At 50.7% G+C, this 23,118-nt stretch overlaps 2 protein-coding genes across 16 annotated transcripts in view; both read left to right on the top strand.

Moving 5' to 3' along the window:
- Window positions 1-6,392, top strand: part of magi2a (membrane associated guanylate kinase, WW and PDZ domain containing 2a) — a 63,866-nt gene extending 57,474 nt beyond the window's left edge. For 4 of the 15 annotated variants that reach the window (XM_061807454.1, XM_061807461.1, XM_061807462.1 and 1 more), the window contains 9 exons: window positions 179-223; window positions 308-423; window positions 704-896; window positions 1,389-1,601; window positions 1,687-1,872; window positions 2,009-2,222; window positions 2,331-2,772; window positions 3,114-3,252; window positions 4,791-6,391. In XM_061807454.1, the coding sequence (XP_061663438.1) occupies window positions 179-223; window positions 308-423; window positions 704-896; window positions 1,389-1,601; window positions 1,687-1,872; window positions 2,009-2,222; window positions 2,331-2,772; window positions 3,114-3,252; window positions 4,791-5,107 (1,865 nt within the window). In that variant the 3' untranslated portion in view covers window positions 5,108-6,391. Of the gene's footprint in view, window positions 1-178; window positions 224-307; window positions 424-703; window positions 897-1,388; window positions 1,602-1,686; window positions 1,873-2,008; window positions 2,223-2,330; window positions 2,773-3,113; window positions 3,253-3,364; window positions 3,477-4,790 lie in introns of all 15 variants that reach the window. The other 11 variants (XM_061807458.1, XM_061807455.1, XM_061807466.1 and 8 more) reach the window with 8 other exon arrangements.
- Window positions 6,393-7,022: 630 nt separating this feature from the next.
- si:dkey-97m3.1 (fatty acyl-CoA reductase 1) lies at window positions 7,023-22,341 on the top strand. The gene is made up of 12 exons (XM_061807470.1): window positions 7,023-7,715; window positions 10,957-11,217; window positions 14,847-15,022; window positions 15,142-15,321; window positions 16,042-16,219; window positions 17,240-17,284; window positions 17,357-17,475; window positions 17,560-17,627; window positions 18,910-19,081; window positions 19,158-19,287; window positions 19,383-19,510; window positions 20,662-22,341. Exons 1-12 carry the CDS (start codon window positions 7,707-7,709, stop codon window positions 20,822-20,824), a joined length of 1,629 nt encoding a protein of 542 aa, XP_061663454.1. The 5' UTR covers window positions 7,023-7,706; the 3' UTR covers window positions 20,825-22,341.
- Window positions 22,342-23,118: the final 777 nt, after the last annotated feature.

Here is a 23,118-nt window from a genome sequence, read left to right as displayed (position 1 = left end):
TTCAGGTTGGTGGTCCCGTGATTTGACTTAGTCGCGGTAACCAAGCCAGGACGATATCATGGATGATGCCGCTCACGTGCACGCTGAGCGCCGCCTTCCTTCCCATCTTCTCGCCCGCTTCCCGCAGTATTTGCGACTTATTCACGGTTCACGGAGCACTTTTTACTTTCCTGTGCAGAATCGGGACCCCCGAGGACGACTTTTCCTGCGGACTCCTCCTCGGGTAAAAGCACCTCCGTCATTTCCAACCCGGACGCTTGATTGGCGGGGCCGCTAACGCCGCCGCGCGCGTTTGTCGCCCCCGCAGGATCGGAGTACCAGGACATGGAGGTGAACTTGCGGAGGCAGAAGTCCGGCTTCGGGTTCAGGGTCCTGGGCGGGGACGAGGCGGGCCAGCCTGTGAGTCCGGACACACGTGAGAAGGCTCGTACGGCCGTGCCCTTGCGTGCGCGTTGTTTGTCTTTCAATAAGCTGTGTCGAACGAATTCCAAAATATTTGGAACTAGCTTGTTTGTCGGGTTCTGTTCTCATTTCAAGACCGTGTCAGCTCTTGGTCTCAGTCTGTTTGTTCCCTTTTTGTAGCCGAGCAGACCGCCTCAATTTAATGTCAAGTTAATAATAGCAGTAACACGCATTCAATGCGGCTTCAGACAGGAAGTAGGCTTCCTGCACATAACGGTCCATTTTGTGTGTTTCCTGACAGATCTTGATCGGCGCCATCATCGAGAAGAGCCCGGCGGACCTGGACGGGCGCCTGCGGCCCGGCGACGAGCTCCTCTTGGTGGACGGCGTTACCGTGGTGGGCAAGCCGCATCGCTACGTCATCGACCTGATGCACGCGGCGGCGCGCAACGGGCAGGTCAACATGCTCATCAGGAGGCGGAGGCAGGCCGCAGGTTCGTTGCGCTCGATCGGGCCGGCGACCGTTCGTACGACAACTGCGATAATTCAGCTGTGGGGAAAAAAAGTCCAAGCGAAAACTCTGCCTGGACGTTTTTAGCCGTCGTCCCTCAAACTGTGGACAGGCTCACGGCTTAGCCGGTTAAGAGCTAGCCAAATCTCCACTTTGATTCGCTAGCTCGGCTAGCTCGCTGGCCCCGCCTTTTAAAGCCTCAAAGTCACAGAATATGTTAGCCTAATTGTGCTAGCTAAATTTGCCTGCCTCGTTTATTTTATGAAACTAAAGTTCTACACAAAGCGCCGACACTGGTATTTTTTTTATTGCTATTGTGACGATAAGCTAAAAACGACTTTGGCCACGATGCTATTAGGCTAGCGAAATGCCTCATTATAGCCGAGGATGGCAACCCGAAGTGGACAAAAACGATGCCTGCACGTGAATATCTTTAATAATGCAAAATCAATTCTTATCCCAATCGACGGATCAGCCGAGTCGTGTCAGGAGAACGGCCGCCACTCGGGCTCGGTGTCCACGCAGCACAGCTCGCCGCGCAGCGACCTGACGTACGCCAACAGCGCCGACGGGGCCCCGCCCGCTAGCGGGCAACCCAGCGACGTCCTCATCCACCGGAAGGAGAGCGAAGGCTTCGGGTTCGTCATCATCAGCTCGCTCAACCGGCCCGAGGCGCCCGCCGCCAACCGTAAGACACGGACGCGAGTATCCCGGGGAGCGGCCCGCGGAACCGCCGTCGCTGACCCGCCCCTCCCCCGCTTCCCGTCCGACAGCGGTGCCGCACAGGATCGGGCGCATCATCGAGGGCAGCCCGGCCGACCGCTGCGCCAAGATGAAGGTGGGCGATCGCATCCTGGCCGTCAACGGCCAGTCCATCGTCAACATGCCGCACGGCGACATCGTCAAGCTCATCAAGGACGCCGGCCTCAGCGTCACCCTGAGGGTCATCCCGCAGGAAGGTCGGCCTTCCCATTGGCTCAAGTGGCTTTGGAGTGTTTCTAGCGCCACCTGTTGCGTCACGAGAGAAACATTTTTGGATTATTTTCCAAGTTCCCTGCTCATAGATCTTCTGTATTATCTTTTTGGGACTTCCAGGGGAAGTGAGCAACCCGCCGCCGGCGCCCACCCCGGAGAAGCAGAGCCCGCCAGCGCAGCGGCGCAGTCCCGAGACCCAACCGCCCTCTGCCGTCGGCTCACAGACCGCCCCGGGAGGCCCCGATTCGGGCCAGTCCGACGCCAGGGTCCACCACAGCCCCGTCAGCGCCCAGCTGCCCGCACCCCCGACGCAGACGTACACCCACGAGGGGAGGTAGCGCGAAAGCCAGAGGAAAACGGATTATCAATTCAAGAAACTACATTTTTGATTTTTTTTTTTAATAAGTCAAATAATAGGATAACTTTTGTACAATGTCCCCAGTTACAGATCGGAGGTGAAAGCCCGACAGGATGTGAAACCGGACATCCGGCAGCCGGCGTTTACCGACTACCGTCAGCCGCCCGTGGACTACCGGCACCCCCCTGTGGCCGACTACCGCCAGCCGCCCACCCTGGACTACCGGCACCCGCCCCTCTTGGACTACCGGCCGCAGTACGCCGTCCCGGACTATCGGGTGCCGCCGGTGCAGGTGAGCCAGAAGAAGCGGGACCGCCGAGCGAGTCCGTCGCCTCCCCGACGTCACGCGGGAACGTCGCCGCTTTGCTCGCAGCTCTCGCAGGACTTCGACTTCTTCACGGTGGAGCTGGAGAAGAGCGTCAAGGGTTTCGGCTTCAGCATCCGCGGGGGTCGGGAGTACAAGATGGATCTGTTTGTCCTCCGCCTGGCGGAGGACGGCCCGGCGTTACGCAACGGCAGGATGAGGGTAAAACTGCCTTTGATCATAATCATAACCCGTATAATGGAAAAAAAAAATATATATATAAAGGTCTCACCATTGTTTATCGTTATTTATTGGGGTTATTTAATATAAAAACTGTTTTTAAAATTATTTGAAAATAACGATTATATCTTGTCTGAAATTTTATTTTTAAACTTTTTTTATTAATTTAATTTTAAGTCTCATGTGAGTTCGATCCAGATTTGGCATGTGTAACTGGAACATGTAAAATCCAATCTAATGTGCTCAAAACTTGCATCGTCGTAGTGCTCCATTTTAAAAATAATAATAATAATATCAATAATCAATCCCCGAATGTCCCTCAGGTGGGCGACCAGATCATCGAGATCAACGGCGACAGCACACGTGACATGACGCACGGCCGCGCCATCGAGCTGATCAAATCGGGCGGCAGGCGGGTGCGCCTCCTCTTAAAACGGGGCTCGGGCCAGGTCCCCGAGTACGGTGAGTCCGCGTCCCGTCCGCCCTCTCTCGCTAACGACGGCGGACCCGCGGCTAAATCCCGTCCTCTCTCCGGTCCGCTCACCGCCGCGGTCTGACTAACTGATTGCTCTAGGTTGTCGCCCCCCCCTTCTTTAGGAATGGTATCGTCCGCTCACTCCGTGTGCATGAAAAGTGACACGCATGGCGCCCCCTATTTCGTCCTCATGGGGCACCCCAAGGACACGGTTTGTGACCGAGACAAATCTTCTTCTTCTCACATCCAACTGACTGTCGTGTTGTGCGTGTTCCAAATAATATCTACATATATATTAAAACAAAAAAAACAAGCTCTGGCTGTGCTCATTTGCATACCAAAAAGTTATGCAAATATTTTCTTTTGCCTTGTTTTTTTTTTTTTTTTTTTTTAACATTTCTCACTAATGCTTCGCACTTGTGTGGTGTTGCATCATCGTGTTTGTGGTCTTTTTGTGCATCTGGCAGAAGACAAAAAAAAAAAAAAGCCTTGTGGACATAAGTATCGGGGCACATCATTAATTTCAAAATTACGAATTGTCGTCTGAGCTTAATTCTTCATTTTGAGTCGTTTTCCGGAATCTTACTGCCGCCTGTCCCAGTACTTTTGTCCGCATCTTTTCAGTTCAGCCTGTAAAAGTCGGCGTCCGCTCTTCAGCGGTGTTGGAGTTGCCGTGGCAACCGTTGGATTTATGAAGCACGCCGCATGTAAACATAAAGCCACGCATTTTGTACAAGTGGACCCAATTTTGGAAAAATAACGAGAGGCTTTGGAATTAATTAACGTTTAAGTCCCGAGTGTGTCGATAGCAAGCGTTCAAACTTTTGCCACAAATGTAGACGTTTCCCGGCGTCCCCGGGCTAGCCATGCTAATGCTAAAAACAGAGCATTGTACCTCCCCCAATCAAGACTCATATTGACGCATAATTTTTGTTTTAAAATTATTTTTAAAGGCGCAACTCCCTTGGTAACAACTTTAAAGTTTAAAAAAAAATGTTACTCCTGTGGTAATGTTGAGTTTACACGTTCAAGAAAGAGGCACAGTAACGAAAATTATTAGTTGCTAATGTTAGCGCTGATGTCGCCACGGAATGGCTTGGAAGTAGTGCCGAAACGATGACTTGGCTTTTTTGAACAAAACAAATGCCAGGAAAACAAACGCGGAATAAGATTATTCAGACATGAGGCACTCAACACGGAGTCTCGTTAATGGTTAGCCTGCTAGCCTCCAACTCGCGAGCAGCGACCCCCACGTCACTCACCGGGCCTAGCCCCGCCCTTTTCAAGCCACACACATTCAAAGTCACCGATAAGAAAGCACGACGTTGGGAAGGCGACAGCGAAAACGGAAGTTAAGCTGCGCCAGATCAATTTTTAGCTGACTAATCGGTCATTTGAAGTCCTTCCCTGTGGCATGCGTTGGATTTTGACAGCACGCCGGGTGTCGCAGTGGCATGCGTCCGTCGTGGCGGTCCGCTTCTTTTTCGCTTTTCCTGACCCGTCGCCCCTGCCGCGTCTCTTCCAGACAATGGCGCCCCACGGGACGCTCGCCCTCCAGCCTCTCCAAGCCTGCCGGAAGTAGCGGCGCCGCCCGGGAGCGACGGCGGCAGGTCCGCCCGAGAGGGGCGCAGAGCCGTCCCGGGACGTTCCGCCGGGAGAATTCCCCGAGAAAGCGGCTTTCCCGCCACTCCCGCTGTGCATGCGAACGGGAAAAGCGGGCCGGGCCCGGAACCCGGGCGGGAATCGGCGGCCGGGAAGTCCGCCCTCTCTCCGGGGCCCTGGAAGATCCCCGGATGGGACAAGCTTCCCGGCGCGCTGCGGGCGGGAACTTCGGCCAGATAAACCGATCCGGCGGGCTCCTCCTCCTTTTATTTATTTGACTACAGACTAAGTTATTGGACACCCTCCACCTTAAAAACTGGACCTTCATCCACCTTTCTTTGGAGAAAAAAAAAAAAATCAGCCCAAGAAACGCAAGCAGCTTTTTTATGAGAACTCGGACACAACGGGGTCTATTTTCTCGGACTTTGCCTTAACCGGACCGCGCGGGCCCAACAAACGATCACCGTGTAAACGGGACGGAAGGCTGAGAAAGGACGCCGACGAGGGCACAGATGGAGTGCCTTAGGAAGGGGGGGGGGAAGTGGAAAGGGGCTGCCCGTAACCACGACGACCACACGCGACGTACTGCGGAATTCGATTACGTCGCGAGCTCGTGCGCTTTGGTGTCCCGCAGGTCCTGAACGGTGCCAAAACGGCTTCGCTCCTGTGCTTTTTTTTTTTTTTGTACAATCGACTGCGCCGCCAACAGTTGCGCTCGGTTGCCACGGCGATGAGGGAGGGCCCATCAAGCACAACGTGGAAGCGTCTTTTGTCTTTTCCATCACTTTTGTTGGGCAACAAAAACCAAAACGTGTGTGTGTCTGCGCGTGTGTGTGCGTGTGCGTGTGTGTACGTTGACGACACAGCTCAGAATCACTGTGTAGTGTAAAACAAACTATAAAGAAAAAATAATAACACGACTCGATGTTCTCTCGGCGGTCACCAAGACAACTATTTTTATTAATGAAAAATGCAGCACTATGAAGATATTAACTTTTTCGGAGGGGGGGGGCAGAAATCTTGTATGATACTCTGATGAATAAAAGATTGACACAACAACAATAAAGAAATGCAGGAAGTTATTGTCTGCAAATATGAAACACATGCTCACGTCAATTCATGTAAAAAAAAATTTTTTTAAATGTTCATTTATATGCCGAATTAACCGGGGTGATTAATTTCAACGCAGCAGTTCATTTTCATTTGGGGCGAGCGCCCCCCTTCGTGAATATTAGCAAATACATGTTAAATTTTAAATATTTAGTTGTTCAGGTTCCTGCTTTATTTTATTCCACCAAACGCCATGTTTAATCTTATATGCAAAAGAAGATGTTTAAAATCAGACAAAGTCGCTCAACGAGCCATTGTACATGTAGATTCTTAACTGTCCACACGAGGGCGCAAATAATGAAAATGCCGTCAGTTTTACCCTTGAATGGCCACTGGAGGTCAGTGTCAACTCACATTTTTGGACCACTTGCGCGTTCTCGTCACGTTCAACTTTTTTCTTTTTTTGGGGGGGGGTCTGATTTTGTAAATTCTCATTTCAAAGACTTCTGCAGTGTACTTTCATTTCTGCAATCTTGTAACCGTTTTTCTTGGGGTGGGGGGAGTTTACCGTCAAGCAGCTTTAACTTCCTCTTTTTTTTTGACTCGATACTTCCTCTTTCATTTCGGTGGTATGAAAAAAGAGGGACATGGGCGCTGTCAAAAAAATTTATGGTCTCGAGTTTGACTGCTTCAGGATTTAATCCATCGGTGGTGAACCTGTGGCCCGTGGGTCAAATACAGGACTTGCATTGTCTTCAATCAAAAAAAAAAAACTATCCATGAATGTGTTTCATTCCACAAATCAGCACTGTATATGACGATCGTAAGGATGTGACATATTTGGAGGGACTTACAAAACTTGTTTCACTGGACGGAAAGCCTTGTTGAGGCAACACAGACCCGATTAGGTGCAGAAAAGTCAAATTCCCCTTTTCTGTTATGTCGTGCATATTTTCCACCCTGACTGCACAGTTGGATCAGTTTCACAAGCTGCTGATCTGAAGGTGTCCGATTATTCCAAATTGTCAGACGTCATGAGCAGAGGACGGTCGGGGTTCAGAAGGGCGGCCAGCTTTGAACGGCTGCGTTATCTTAAGGCAGCCCGGTCCGGACTCACACATGTCTGCACAGACGCGCATACTTGACATTCTGCAGACGTGAGTGCTGCTCGGCCTGTTCTGCCATGTGCGGATCACTTCTCAGCTCACACCCGCTTCATCACCGGCGGGGATTTTGGGTGTCGTACCCACGGACGACATGCTTGATTCTTTAGAACTCTAACCCAACCTGTATATTCCTATTATTTATCTGGACCCGTTTTGTGTTTGCCACAAGCCGAATTAACCAGCACGGACAATTAGGGCTGCCCAAGCGGTTGTAAGTTCCAAGTCACGCCCAGGCTGCGTCCAACCTGACAAGTTTTCCGTCAAACGGCGGGAATTTACACGGGGTTTTGTCTCGGCGAGCCTCAGAGAGCAGAAGGAAGGGGTGTGGCCACGGCTGGGGTGACACGTCCCGGACCCGCGTATTCGGGGGTCGTCGGGGTCGGGTTGAGGTTGTTGTTGGTGGGGTTTTTGTTTTGTTTTGGTTTTTTTGTTTGTTTGTTTTTTTTTTTTCTCGTCCCCCCCACCCCCCCATCTCTCTTGCTTCCTCTTCCTCCGCGGCGGTGGCGAGAGCATCCGAGTCGGTCGAGGGGGGCGGCCGGTGGGAGGAGGCAGAGAGACCGCAGCTGCCACACCGCACTGCCTCTTTTGACAGGCGCGAGAGGAGCGAACCGAGCTCGCCGCTCATGTCTACGGTAAGAACCCGTTTATTCGGTTGATATATGTATATACGGCGTATGTGTTTTTATTTAATCGCAAAGGACGGTTGAGTGTCGACTTGGGGCCCGTTTGGGTGCTGCGAGGAGCCGCGGAGCATCTTCGCTTTTTTTTTTTGTCGGCTGCGTGGTGGCAGCGAGGCGCCCACGCTCCTCGATGGACAAAAATATGTCCCGAAAAAGCATCAACACGATATTTCTGATCAATCTGCGTCCTTTTAGTTGTTTTTAACTGATGGGGTGGTTACCGCGGAGGGGCGGATGTGGGGCCGCCCGCGGCCGGCTTTGGTCGCTGGGCGGCGGGAGACGCGAGAGCAGGAGAGCCGCCGGTTAGCTCGCAGCCGTTAGCTCGAGATTACCGGAAGCCACCACGGCAGTTTTCAAAATGAGACCAATAGAGTGGCATTTCAACACGTTTCAAATTAGATTTCTTTGTTATTATTACAATTTCGGTCCTCGTCATTTGCCTTTTTTTTTTTAAATCTGAAACTTTGTTAGCCTGCTAGCTAGTCGTAGCCATTTCCTGACGTGTCAACGTCGCACTCCCTCTTTGAAGAGCTGCGGTGTCTGTATTTAATATTTCGGCTGCACGCACGACAAGAAATAACGACACAATACGAATAACGAGCAGAATAATCCAGCCGAAGTGTTCCCGTGCTTGTTTTACAATTTCCACTTGTAATGTTGTTCAACGAACGACCGTACCGGAAGTTTGCGTTGTTTATCACGGCGACTTTGACGAATGTGTTTGAATGGGATCATTTCTCAAAAATGTCAACTCAAACGTATAGTGGAACGTTTCTGGTGTTTATATGATGGTATGATGTTTGTGTTTGTCATTACTTAAACGTTACTTTGATCTTTTTTTGGGGAGTGTTTTTTTTTTGTGGGGGGGGGGAGTTTTACATTTTTAAGGACACTTGCATTCCAAGTAGTAATACTAAAAGCAGAACTTTGGCAGTTTCCCAGGGGTCACCTTGCATCCCCCACACCGTGCCACCACGTGCACTGTTAATAACCTGAGATGACGGGCGCTGCACTGGTGACCCGGCATTGAACCCCATCGTAGAAGGGCGTGGCGTTCATAAGCGTGTCGCCAGCCGGTGATGGAGAGGCCCGATGGCACCAATGAGCATCACTCACTGGTTGTCGCTCAGTCCTCCACGCTGTACACGAAGCTTATCTTGGACCGTGCTCGTCTAAAGAAACGTGGCCTACCGTGCTAATCATAGCAAGTCAAGTCACGTTTGAGCGTTTTAAAACTTAGCGGCAGCGGGATGATAACGGGTTGAGTTGCTTCTGCGGTTTTTGAGGGGTCGCTTCAACCTCATTTACTCCTTTTAAACATGTCAACGCAAAAGATAATTGCAAGGACAGGGTTTATAGAAAATGCTGTCTGTGCTGTAGCGTCTGAACGTTAGATACATACTTTTAAGAGGCGGGGCTCGGCGAGTCTGCGTGAATGTTTGGCCGTGAGCTGTGGCCGATACCAGCTGTCCATGGGAATGAGAAGTCTGTCGCACCTCCCGCAGAACATCATAAACCTGCCTCACTCCAAACTTTTAGCATTCAAACGAAATACCAGTGCCCTCCATTTTGCCTCATGGCAAATTCCATGCTGGGACTCGTCCCTCAGCAAACGCGATCAGGTTTTAGTCCTTCTTGCTGGCTCCTGTCAGCTTGTGTTATTATTTGTTGGACTATTTTAAAACGGGTCCTTCTCTCCCCTCTCGGCTGTCCGAGCGACTTCCCTTCAATCTCGCCGCCGCCAGCTTTCAAGCATACTAACGCGATCGTGCGAGCCTTCTATCCCCCCACCGCCACTCGTCGGCTTTTGTCCGTCCGTAATGCTTTCAGCCCGAGTGCATCTGTCGTCCCCCACGCACGCACGGCCCCCGCCGGGCTCAGCCACTAATGGAGGGCCGCGGGCATCGACGCGGTCGTCTGAAAATTACTTGAAAATCCCGCTCAAGAGCTGCACTTTGCACCACCGGCGCTAGCGTAGCATCCATCTGGCGTTCGAGGCCTTTAAGACAGACACTTGTGGACACTGCAGGAACGTTTCACTTGTCGGGTGCTAATCCGCGGTCGATTTATGACGCCCACCCGCAACCGGGTCCGCGCATCCACCGGGAAAGAGAGCCAAACAGTCTGGGCGTTTGTTTAGATGTGAGCAGGATAAATCAAACAAAGCCTTTCAAAGAGGTGCGGTAATTCAATACAGCAGGCGACAAGGAAGCAAGCAAGCAAACACAGCATTGTTTGCTCCTGCGGGCCCAGCTCAGCTCGGGAGGATTTGGTTTCCTCTTCGAAGGTTCGGGCCGACCTGCCGGGAATTTGCGGGACGGAGGAGGGGGGCCGGCGGATCCCGTGTCCCAAACAAGACTTGACACGCGTCCTGATGTCAGTTGGGCCTCGGAGAAATGTCACGTCGACGCTGCCAGAAAATGCTCCGCGGCCTGGTCAGCCAGGGAACTTCTCACACACCAGGGATGATTGGAAAGACCCCAGCAGGGTCCACATGACCACCATCCGTCAATTGCCTTTGAGAGCTTGATTGACTGAGATCAAAACAGGGGCAGCAGATTGAGGAACACCAACCGGCGAGGATTCACGACAATGACTCAACAGATTTGGACATTCCCCGTCCGTGCTTGATTTTAAGAGGCTTCTTCTCTAATCTGAAAAAAAAAATCCCGGTACTTCCGTCCGTCAACTCTCTGTTAGTGTCTGACGGAAGAACCCGTGATGTGAGGACAAAACCCGCAATAAAGTAGCACTTTATGGCCTTTTTATGGAATCTGCCGTTAAACGTTCACGTTATTAACGTTAACTTGTCGCCGCGCTGGATCACACAGGTGGTGTCCGCGGTCCCGAAGGAAACGGTCGCCCGATTTGTCGTATCGAGTTGGCCCAAATAATGGAATACGCTCCATTACACTCCGCCGGCGAGCGGGATATGATCTAATTAAAATGCGGGGCGGGGCTAAATTGCTTCGCATGTCACCGGGAGACGACCGGGGGGAGGCGCATCTGGGTCAGGTTCCGCCAGGCACCTGAGGCTAAAAGAGTCCGCCGTTATCCATATTTGCATCGGGAGAGGAAGTTGGCTACACGAGTCGAACGGGTGACGCCTGAGTCAAATTGTTGGATTGTATTTCCCGATTTGAAATGTTTTGGGGTTGTCGTTGAAAGTGTTCGCATGATCTCCCGCTTGCAGGATCCGTGTGAAGGTCGGGACCCCATCGGGGATCAAGCTGACGTTCGGACCGGACCGCCGGACGTCGCCCCCATGGTGTCTGTCGCCGAATACTATGCCGGCAAGAACGTGCTCATAACGGGGGCCACCGGCTTCATGGGCAAAGTTCTGGTGGAGAAGCTCCTGCGGTGCTGCCCGGAGGTGCGGGCGCTTTTCCTGCTGGTGCGACCCAAAGCCGGCCAGTCCATGCAGCAGCGGGTCGACGACATGATGAGGTGCAAGGTGAGGTTGAAAAGTTGAGCCCTCCGCCGTTCCAAAAATACTCTTGACGATTTGACACGGGCCGAATGGAAACGTTGACGGAGCGCAGTCCGGGTGGCGACTGGTCGCCTCATCATCCGGAAAGATTGGTCCTGGGGCACTTGACGAGAAAGCTTGGGAGTTAACTTCTTACATTTTTTTTTCATTTAATGTTGCGCAGGTTTATAAAGGTTATGATCAACTTTTGACAAAGACGGAATTATCTGTTGTCAAATGTAAAGACGAAAACAGAAGAGGAATACTCCAAGTACGAATACGTGAAAGGACAGATTGACGTACAGTCGTATGGTTACATTGTAACGTCCCTGCGCTGTTTGAGTCAAATTCTCATTCAAAACAGGATAAAATGGTCAAATGTAGCTCGGGAAGATTAGCGTTTAAACTAGTCTGGAGAAAAAAAGTAAATGATTGTGATTTTAAAGTCTGTTCTGGGGCAGGAAGGATAGGCGGGGCGGCAAAGCGTGACTCATCAAAGCCCAGAAACCACGTCGCACGAGGTGGGCCCACGGCCTCAAACTGTCAAGACAACTGCACTTTCATGTCTATTTTTTACTTCTGTCGTTCCGAGCCGGTTCTTTTTGTCGAGGGGAGACCAAACCTGCAGTTTGCCGGTGCGTTAATCTGACATCCTTCGATTTCCACGCTCCAGCATCAAGTGCCAGATGAGGGAGGGAGGTCTCTCGTAGCCCTTTAACCCCTTCTTGCACCTGTTGCTAGGTAACCACCGCATATCCCGTGCCGCGGGATCGGAATCCCATTGTGCGTTGACGCACCGCTCTCGGGCCCTCGCCGGGTCTGCCTGTCGGGTACTTCACGGCGGGGGCGTCCGGCACACTGGCTCTCCTCTCTTTGCATTTTTTTTTTTTTTTTACCGCCCACGAAAGACCGGCGGCCCCGTGCTGCCTGCGTCGGTGGGCGAGATGGAATCCCGCTGGAAGGGTTCACGTGGCAAGAGGGTGAAGAGCCGTCGGAAACAATGCAGTAGTCGTTTCTGTTCTGAAACAAAACGAAAAAAAATTCTCCACATCTTTAGGGTTTCACTTTCCACACGTGAGGTGGAAGTATTCCAGCTTCCTCTCTGCCGCAGACCGTCTTTGCGCTTTTCGAGTTTTTCCTGCCGCCCTCGAGGATTATGTATTCCTGGAAAGGTTAGCGGCCGTTGAATAATGCATTTGGCTGCGCCATTGGCGTGACAAGATCACACGAAGGCGATTCACCGAAGACTGACGCCATGTTACTCGGGCTTAAAAAGTTGACAAGCTGTCGAACAGCACCTGATGCGGATCCTGCTGCATGTGATTGAGTCGGTAGCGGCTCCCTAGGGAGATGGTCTAAGGGGAACCAGGCGCGTTTCTGTGGAATAATTAGCTCGCAAATTATCTCCGCTTTCCGAAACAAATTGACACAGTGAGGGTCGCCGCTGGAGTTAAGGTTCAGACACCGTTGTTCCTTGCTTTTGGCATCTGGACGAGAACCACGGCTGGTCAGGCTCAGGTTATTTCAGGGTAATAGTTGAGATGACTTCAGTTTGACCTCGCAGCGTCACAACCTCCTTGGAATAAGAACGGCGGGAAAGCGTTAAGCTGGAATGCGATACCGCCAGCATTTCAAGAAACTCCACGTCCCTATTTACGACTCTGCCTCTGGGTTCAAAGAGAGAAGAGCTTCCGAGGAGCGTTTTGAGCCCGTTGTCCCATCCCAACCTTTTCCGCGGAGCTCACCGCAACGAATGGCTGCCGTCTGACACTCTCAGTCGCCGTGAGCCGATTTCCGACTCAAGTCGGACCGGCCAAGGACAAAGGAAGGAAGAGAGCCGTGGGAGGAAAAACCCGCTCTGCGTACTCAGCAGGGCTGTCAAGAGGTTGACCTTTGAGCGCTCGTATTGTCTCAATAAAACACATTTGACTGGGAGATTGGATGCGATAAGCGATGGCGACTTGACCCCGACCGCCTCGCCTTCAACGCTTGATGGAAGATGACGGAAGAGTGACGCAGCGCCACCGCCCCGTCCCCATTTGAGTTTGATCGATCGGCCCAAATGGAAAGATGAGGCACCGGTCGCCGTGAGAAACCCACGTCGATTTCCCGAAGACGACTCTGGCCATCGGGAACGGGCTCAGCGGTGTCTCTGGTTGCCAGTCTGAAACGAGATCGCTTCCAGACAATCTTCATTCGAGATGTATTGCTCGGGTGGTCTTTTAAAAAAAAATGTCAGACCAGATCATGGAAAGTCCAAACTCTTCGAGTCCAGAAACGTCGTTATGCAGTGACCTTGTTGAAGGGTAAAGGCCGCGGGGGCGACTGTGTGGCGCTATTGTTTGGCCGTGACTGGCACCAAAAGAGCCCGTTGACCATCCCACAGCGTCGCCCTTGTGCACAAAAGTTGCCGTTGAAACTGCGCTGTCGTCCCCCTGGGAGGACCTCCATAACCTTGTCGTGATCTTTGCAGACGGCTCCCCTGCCACGGAGGAAGTCGCTGTCTGTCATAGGACGCAAGTCGGTTGCCAGGCTGCTTTGGTGTGCGCCCAAAACCCTGTCGAGTTAGGAGTCCTTTTGGACCTTTTGGTTTTAACCATTTTTTTTCAAAATTATTTTTAGCTACAAGCCGTTGCTTGTCCGTCCTCCCTAAAGGAATTGCCGATCATCCAAGCAACTAACGACAACATCTGCTCCGGCATTCTTGCGTTTACGCAAACGTTTGAGCCCCGCACACGACACGGCCGCCCCCGCCCCCTCGGTGCCAGCTGCTGACTGGCAGGGCCGTAACGTTAGCATTGCATAACACTGAGTGCAGAAAATGTGCCCCCCACCACCACCACCACTGGGTTCCAGGCGATGGCCTTACTACGGTACAGCGGGAGACGGATGCGGCGCACGAATGCGAACAGCTGTCCGAGTCGGCATCTGCTCCCCGCCAACGGGGGGGGGGGCATTTCATAACCATCCCCTCGTCTTCCCCCTTTCTTCTGCCGCTGCAGCGGGAAAGCCGCCGACTGCTGCCCGTCGCCCTCGGCAACCCGCGCTGCCCGCTCCGCGTTCACAAAAGAATAGAAGTCCTTATCGGGCAGGGGGCGGGCCTGTGTGCACACCGGGTTCACTTAATCCCTCGCCGCGTGTCGGAATGCCGACGGAAGCGTAAACAGGTGCGCTCGTCATCCGCACGCCTTTGCCGAGCGGATGTTGAGGTAAATGCCAATGCGGGAAAACCCTCCAAAGGCCCCTCCTGGTGTCGCGGGACCATGACAGAGGCTAACTCACCTGTGCGAGCGCCGCTTTTCGTGGGAGTCGCTCGGCAAACACGCTTCTGACGATCGTCCGCCAAACGCAGACTGGGACTGAATGAACAAAGTCCAGCAGAATGAAATGCCCTCACTTTTTTTAATATATATATTTATATAATAACTTCTATAATTGTTGCAATTGGCTGGATTGAAGGTACTTTTGACTCCAAACTGTCTGCGTCATTTCCAGCCCGCAGAACCTCACGTCATGTATTTTCCACCGTAATATTTACAATGAACTCGACTGTTTTGGGGTGTTTCAAAATGGCCCCGTGTCACGCTGACCCGTCTGCCCCACCCCCCTCGCAGCTGTTCGACCGCGTACGGGAGGACGACCCGGGTTTCCGCCGGAAGATCGTGCCCGTCAGCAGCGAGCTGACGCAGCCGGGCCTCGCCATCGGCCCCGAGGACGCCGACAAGCTGGCCGCCTGCGTCAACATCGTCTTCCACTGCGCCGCCACCATCCGCTTCGACGAGCCGCTCAAGTAAGCGTTTGCGCTACGTGCCAAAAGGAAGTAGTTGACGTGAGAGAGGAAGTGCGCACGGGGGTCTCCACCCAGCTGACTCCCCCCCCCCCACCCCACCCCCCCTTGTTTTGCGCCAGACACGCCGTGCAGCTCAACGTGATCGCCACGCAGCAGCTGCTGGGCCTGGCCCAGCGCATGCGCCACCTGGAGGCCTTCATCCACATCTCCACCGCCTATGCAAACTGCAACCGCAAGCACATCGACGAGGTCATCTACCCGCCGCCCGTCGAGCCCCGCAAGCTCATGGAGTCCCTCGAGTGAGTTTTGCGGAACCCCGCGTTGTCAAACTGTTTTTTTTTTTTTTGGGTGGGGGATTTTATTTTACAGAGAAACATCTAAAAGGAAATATTTTATTTTGATTCTGAAAATTGTATTGAATTTAGTGTACTTCCTGGTATTTCTTTTATGTAGCTACTTATTCAGATTTTTTTGGATTGATTATTTTTAAGATCATTTTAATGGGAGTATTTTTAGGCAGCACGGTGGATTAGCTAGAAAGCATAGGCCTCACAGTTTTTAGGTCCCGGGTTCAATCCCGGACCCGCCTGTGTGGAGTTTGAATGTTCTCCCCGTGCCTGCGTGGCTTTTCTCCGGGCGCTTTGCTCCCACATCCCAAAAACATGCGACATTAATTGGACACTAAATTGCCCCAAGGTGTGATTGTGAGTGCAGCGATTGGCTGGCGACCAGTTCAGGGTGTGACCCCGCCTCCTGCCCGTTGACAGCTGGGATAGGCTCCGGCACTCTCCGCGACCCTCGTGAGGATAAGCGGCTAAGAAGATGGATGGATGCATGGTAGTATTTTTAGGTTGGAGTTGGTGCCAATATTTTTGAGGGATATTTTTTGCATGAAATGAAACTTTATTTGTAAAAAAAAAAAAAAAAAAAAAAAAAAAAAAATTGAAAATGCAGTTCCATATTTTCCATCTCGAGGGGCCTCGCAATGATTGCCGTCCCGCGTGTCCTTCCGCTTCCAGGTGGATGGACGACGGCATCGTGCAGGACATCACGCCGCGGCTCATCGGCGACCGGCCCAACACGTACACGTACACCAAAGCGCTGGCCGAGTACGTGGTCCAGCAGGAGCAGGGCAAGCTCAATATCGGCATCATCCGGCCGTCCATCGTGGGGGCCAGCTGGCAGGAGCCCTTCCCGGTGAGCCCCTCACGTGCACCCCCGCTTTGGGCGGCGCGGGTATCGATCTCGTAATCCCGCGCGTCTCCCCGGCAGCTTTTATTTTAAGTGGCGGAGGATTACGGTTCTAATTGCTTCACGCGCTGGCCGAAAAACGGGCTGGGCCGCCGCGGCGAGAGGCAAAGTTCACGCTTAAGCTGCTTTCATCTGCCCAAGACATCTTCAGCGGCCGTCGCCGAGGCCGTCTGCCGGCGGGATTACGCTTCCCCAGACGATCCGCTCAGAACTTTGAGAAGCGAAAGCGAAGTTTTTTTTACACTTTCGCTAACCAGGTCGGAGAGCAAGATGACGAGCTTTCAAAATTGCAAAGGGTTGAGGGCACCTCCCCCCATCCTCCAAAAAAAAAAAAAAAAAAACCACCACCACCCGCGTCAACCTAATGTGCTCAAGGCCTCCGGAATCAGTGCTGGCCCTAAAACTTCATCAACAATGGGACTGTTTGTTTTTTAAATTTGTCCTGACAAGGCCAGTGTGATTGGACCTCCTTGACGTCGGCATTTTTCTGTCCTCTCATTGGTGGGCTTGTCGCAGCAAAACTCGTCATAGCCAAGTTTGACAAGCAAAAGTGTAGCTATCGTTAATATCGTTACCTTCCAATGTAATCATCTTGTGTTGTTATATAAATATTATGAACTGCCCCGGACATCTGATGCCTTCTACAATAAATCCAAATTCCATAGACAAATACATTTTTAGCTTAACCATGTGAGTGGGGAGCTAAAAATCGTTTTTGTTCCACCACTCGTCAATCACCTTGCACGAGTGTCAGCCTGGCATCTTTTCCCGTCGCGCACGTTATCTGACTGGATGCAAGCTGGGCTCCTCGCTGGGCGGTCTTGATGCATTTTTAATGGCTTCTAATTGCCAATCACAGCGGTCGTTTCCTCCGCCGCGGGAAGTGACACGATACACCGCCGTGACACGAACGCACGCATGTCTTTGTCGCCGCTGCCGCCGCTTGAACTCCTGTCTTCTCCTCAGGGCTGGATCGACAACTTCAACGGGCCGAGCGGCGTCTTCATCGCCGTGAGTAAGCCGCCCTTGAACGCACCACATGCACGGGCGAACGGGTGACTTATTTTGTCGCGTGCGTGTCAGGCCGGCAAAGGAATCCTGCGGACCATGTGGGCCAACAACGACGCCGTGGCCGACCTGATCCCCGTGGACGTGGTCATCAACCTCACGCTGGCGGCGGGCTGGTACACGGCCGTGCACAAGTCAGTCGGTCGACGACGCGTTTAAAGACCCCTTCGAAATGTAGACAATGCCGCTGACCGTTTCGCCCGCTCTTTTCCCCGAAGACCCAAGACGGCTCTGGTGTACAACTGCACGACCGGCGGCATCAACCCGTTCCACTGGGGCGAGATAGGTAGGTGCCCCTCAAGTTCAGCTGCGTTGTTATTTTTAGCTCCCCCAAAATGTCCCAGCTGGCTTTGGGAATTGTGGCGGGAGCCCAGACAGTCATTTTGTGCCCCCTGCTGGGCACCGGGAACAACAAGAAATGATCCAATTGGACTGGGTTTGTCCAAAAAGACATCGTTATTAACTACAAGGCATGTTTTTCGTTCATCTATGAGTGGCGGTGACATATAATGACAGGCAGAATATCGAAATTCTCTTCCATTAAACGGCAGAAGATGCGATAGACGTGCAATTTCATTGGTTGCCATTCATACCACAGTATATTTTATAAAAACATATAGTGATAATCACACAATGAAATAGAATCACAGTGGGAAGAATGAAACCGTTTTTGGTCACATTTATTTTTTGCCTCGCTTCAATGGACATTGTGTTGCGTCTTCCTTTGTTAGCCTGTCAGCAGTGTTTTGCATTGTTGGTCAGTCTCACTGGAAAAATGTCAAGAGGGAGGAATATCCAATCGGGAAGAGGCAGCTAATCAACCACCCCACCGGCCCCCGTCATCTTGTTTTGTCTCAGCAAAGTGATAGAATATCTGAGAGAGAGCCACAAGGAACAAGCTAACCTTTCCAACCCTTATACTACTTTTTTTTTTTTTTAGTTATTATTTTTCATTCTTACTTGTAGAAAAAAAAGCAGACATTTCACGACTAATTTTATTTATGCAAACGCGAGGTAACTCTTTTTTTTTTTTTTATTTCATTTTATTTTACGACACACAGCGGCCCGATTCAATATGAGGCGACAAAAAGTTCCAGGTGCCGTACTTTGGACAGCTACCAGAGTATTATTGGATGGCATGTCATTCAACTGTCAGATGAGCAGGTGTGCGACAGGATGTCCGGCTGGCGGCATGTCAGGGGGTGGGGGCACGGGGGCTCCCTTTTTTGGCTGCTTCCTGTCATATCAGCCAGCGCGCTGGAATTGCTAGCAGATGGCCGCTAGCCGGATTAGGCCTCATCATCGTCATCATCGTCGTGAGCAAACGCTAGCTAGTTAGCACTGTGGCTCTTCTGCTCTCGTCTCCCTTTTATTTTTTTTTTCTGCATCTTGGCAGTCCCCCCCCCCCCCCCCCCCCGCGCATCTCGTCATCTCCTGATCTGTTGCCATGGAAACAGGCCCGCCGTGGCGTGACGTAACGCACGGCAGTCACGCGGCGCTCCTCCCCGGGCCTTGTTATTCCCACGGCAGTCGGTCAGCGCTCATTTTTTTTTTGTTTTTCTTCGCAGAGCACCACGTGATGTCATCGTTCAAGAGGAACCCCCTGGAGCAGGCCTTCCGCCGGCCCAACGCCAACATCACGTCCAACTATCTCATCTACCAGTACTGGATCCTGGTCAGCCACAAGTTCCCCGCCCTCCTCTACGACCTCGTCCTCCGCCTGTCGGGCCAGAAGCCGCAGTAAGACGCCGGCTCGCTCGAGGCGTCGGGGGGAGGGGGGGACGGTTCTGATCCAGTCCGTCCCGTTCTCGTGCAGGATGATGCGCATCTTCAATCGGCTCCACAAGGCCATCGGACTGCTGGAGTACTTTAGCAGTCAGGATTGGGAGTGGAACTCTGAGAATGTCAGCATGCTGATGGCGCAGCTGAGCCCGGAGGACCGCAAGGTTGCGTTCATGACACATACATAAAAAAAAAAAACCATGCAGAAAAGGTGATTTTTTTTTTTTTTTTTTTTTTTTTCATTTTTAATACCTGTCAGACTTTCAACTTTGACGTGCGCCAGCTCAACTGGCCCGAGTACATCGAGAACTACTGCATCGGCACCAAGAAGTACGTCCTGAACGAGGACATGTCCGACATTCCCGCCGCCAGGCAGCACCTGAGGAAGTAAGTTGCTCCCATGAAAGATCCTCTTGCACTTCCATAAGATGGGTTTATGAGAAATTTCATAATTCAGGCTTTGAAGTGGTACAAAAACTTTTTTTGTCACCTTAAAAGTCAATTGTCATGCCTATAAACATTCTAAAATATTGTAATCAAAAATACATATATTAATTCACTTCAATGTCCATACGAAACAATTAATGAGCGGAGAGCGGGTCGGAAGTCTCATTCGACATCCAAGTGGTCGCCAGATTGCCTGCAACGTCTGTCCATGACATCACACCGGGACATTCGCCGTTGAAAACACGCTGTGCCACCTACTTTTGGACACGGAAGCTCTTTTCAAAGATCTCACAATCGAGTGAAGTGACCGGGGCAATATAACCCTATCGTTTCGAGCCACATTTAGATGATATGCGGATCACCTTCACCTTTAACAACAGACTCACAGACAGTATGTATGAGCCACCCGACCGGTACATCGACACATTTACTGACTTACGTCCGCGGATCTTTTGTTTCATTCTGGGAGGATTACGTCACCCCCGCCAAACTATTTTTATTTTTTTTTTAACAGCTCTATACGCATTTGGAAGCCACAAAGCTCTCGTCCTTTGCACCCGTGCAATCCATTTTTCACGACGAACCGGTTCTTTTTAAAAAGTATGAAGAATGAATCCATCCTCCCGAGTGTTTGAACAATATCCACCAATACAGCGAGCCGGCATTTTGGCTAACACGGAGGAACAAAGAGCTACCTCCCAGTAGGTAAAACTAGTATTAAAAAAACGAGACCGGCTGAGTGCGGTCCTGCCCCGTACGTCACTTCCTGCTTCTTCTCGAAAACAAATCCCTGGAGAGGATTTTCATGGCCGGGGTGACAAAAAGCCATATACGTCAAAATCATGTTGTGTGGTGAAAAAACGGAAGGGGTTAATAACATACAAAAAAATCATGCATTTCATGACAGCGGCACTTTAACGTTGTTGCAGTCAGCTGCTCCCTCTGGTGGTCACTTCCACTTAGTGCGCTGCCCTCTGCTTTCAACTATTTCATCCAATTCTGCGTCGAAGCCATCATACATTATTTAACGCTAACCATATATTATGTATTATGTGTATCTAACGCAATGCCCCCCCCCCCCATTTTTGCAGGCTGAGGAACATCCGCTACACCTTCAACACCGTCCTGGTGGTCTTCATCTGGCGGGTGTTCATCGCCCGCTCGCAGATGGCCCGCAACATCTGGTACTTTGTGGTCAGCCTGTGTTTCAAGTTCCTGTCGTACTTCCGGGCGTCCAGCACCCTGACCAACTGACGCCGCTCCCTCGGCGGGACTCGCACGGGACGACGCGGGTGCGCCAACCATCAGTCAGCGTCCACAAAACCCGTCCACCCACAAAGTCTCATTGATTCTTGCGTTTTCCTTCTCCTAATATATGCAAGCGTACGCCTTTTTCCTCGCCGCCGCCGCCACTCTGCATACTTGCCTTCTGCTTCTGTTACTTGAAACTCGACGCGTCCGAGTCGAGAAACTTTTTTCTTTTTGTGGGACATTTGAGTCTTGGTGGATATCTGCAGGTCTTCTATTACGTGTACCTACTGCCTTTTTGAAGATGACGACACGGGGGAAAAAAAAAGGACTTTTTTTTTTTTCCATCCTCCCCCAAAGCCGATCCGCCCGTCTTTCCTGCAGTTTTGAGGGCTCGTCCACACCCCCCCTTTTTGTCCTCTTTGTACTGACGATGAGTTTACTACTTTTTCATCTTTGTATGCAAAGCTTAGCGTGGGAGACCTCAGCAGTGTATGACATTACAAAAGAGAGTGGGGAGGTGGGGGGGGGGGTTCATTTGGCGAGCCCGGCTTTTCGCAAGACAAGCACACACGGTCAGATCATCTGCTTCCTTAAACGTGGGGAAATATTAGTGTTAAAAAAAAAAGAAATGAACGTAATCTATTGTGCTCATGCGTTCACCCAGTTCAATCGGGAAAGGGTCGAGGGGAAAAGTCCAATGTCTTAAGGCATGTTCGTGTTTGCTGTGAGAATAGCAAAGGGGGACGCATATTGACCCCTGAGGGACACCATTGCGGATGATTTTATGCGAGAAAATTGAAGCGGGATGTTTACGTACCAGACGAACTTCATAGTTTTGATCGCTTTTGTGGGAAAATAGCAAAAGGGCCTCAAACCACCGTCAATTTGAAGAGTTTGGTGCGAGAAAATCAAAGCCACCTGAGTATTTGCCAGCTGAGGGACACCTTCAAAGAACACTTCCGTATTTCCGTAAAGGGGCTGAGTACGCATCCCTGAGTGACACCTTCGGAAGCGTCGTTAAACTCAACTGACAGGGTTAAGTTTAAAGCCTCCGACAGGACCTACCGCCTTTCTTTTTGAGTTCTTCCTTTGTACGTGTTCTTACTTTGAAAGATGTGTAAATAGTTATTCTTATAAACGACAAAAAAAAAAAAACATTTGGGACATGCTCTATTCATGTCTTACTAAACGCAAACAGTGTTGTTGACTCAACGCGTAACAGCGACGAGCCATTAGGAGTCTGGGAGAGGAAAAGGGGGGACAAAAAGCAAAACTTTATGCAACGTCTGTTTTCTGTGTTCCGATGCGAGCGCCCTCTTCATCTTCCAAAGAGGATCATGAGCCAAAACGTCGTCAGAGGAGCGCCGGAGGCCAAACTACTGTTAAGGACGACAACCGCCAAAAAAACAACAAAAAAGTGACCGACGACTTTATCGAGCTCCACCAAGATGTCATATTCACCAGCGTCTGTTGTTCCATGCTTCATTCAGTGTGAAATAAACCAGACGAGAGTGCGCATACGTGCCGTCCACTTTTGTACCGCCGCTTTTCTGTTTTTTTTTAACACCTTAAAATCACAAACTGAGTGTGTGTTGAATGTTTTTTTTTTTTAAAAAATGATCAAATGGTGCAGGTGTACCTAATGAAGTGGACAATGAGTGGATTAAAATAGTTTCTATATTATTTTTCCAAATAGAGACATTTTAAGATAGGACCTTTGCCGAAGCTATTTATGCAGTAAATAAAATTTTGATATTTTCTAATTTAATTCATTTGAAATAAATTAACCCCAACAAACCTTACATACGTAATATATATTTTTTCTTTATATTCCTAAAAAAATAATGTAAAATGGTATTTAAATAACTTTTTCAAATTAATGGTCCTTTTGCAATTACAAATTCTAATACGAGTTCGTCTGAAAATGTAATTTAGAACAAATTAAACTTTTACGTGCTGCGTTTACACAGTTTTCCCAGAAGATGGCGTTGCTGTCACGCTGGACCGAAGTTGGTGATCCGATCGAATGCTTGTGAGAGAAGTTTATAAATTATTGATTATGAAAGAAGACTTAGTTGTAATACTTAACGGCTGGGGGGGGGTGAAGTAGAGGGGTGGTTGGCGTTCCCCTCCCTGTTTGCTCTTCACCCTTCAGGCACGTAGGTCACGTCACGCAAGCCACGCTCCATTATGACGTAACATGGGTCTGATATGATTGTCTCTTTTATGCCTCCTCTGCATCGAATCGTTTCACAAACGCAACTTACGGAATAATGAAATTGTGCCAAGCTTATTAA

The sequence above is a fragment of the Syngnathoides biaculeatus genome, chromosome 20, assembly GCF_019802595.1.
Source record: "Syngnathoides biaculeatus isolate LvHL_M chromosome 20, ASM1980259v1, whole genome shotgun sequence".
Taxonomy (NCBI): Eukaryota; Metazoa; Chordata; class Actinopteri; order Syngnathiformes; family Syngnathidae; genus Syngnathoides; species Syngnathoides biaculeatus.
This window is presented reverse-complemented; position numbering and strand designations above follow the sequence as displayed.

What these genes read in the sequence shown, in the direction of transcription:
- si:dkey-97m3.1 (XM_061807470.1), top strand. An exon ending in CGAGCGGCGTCTTCATCGCC is followed by an intron (nt 17,285 to 17,356) that starts GTGAGTAAGCCG and finishes CGTGCGTGTCAG; the next exon opens with GCCGGCAAAGGAATCCTGCG. An exon ending in TGAGCCCGGAGGACCGCAAG is followed by an intron (nt 19,288 to 19,382) that starts GTTGCGTTCATG and finishes AATACCTGTCAG; the next exon opens with ACTTTCAACTTTGACGTGCG.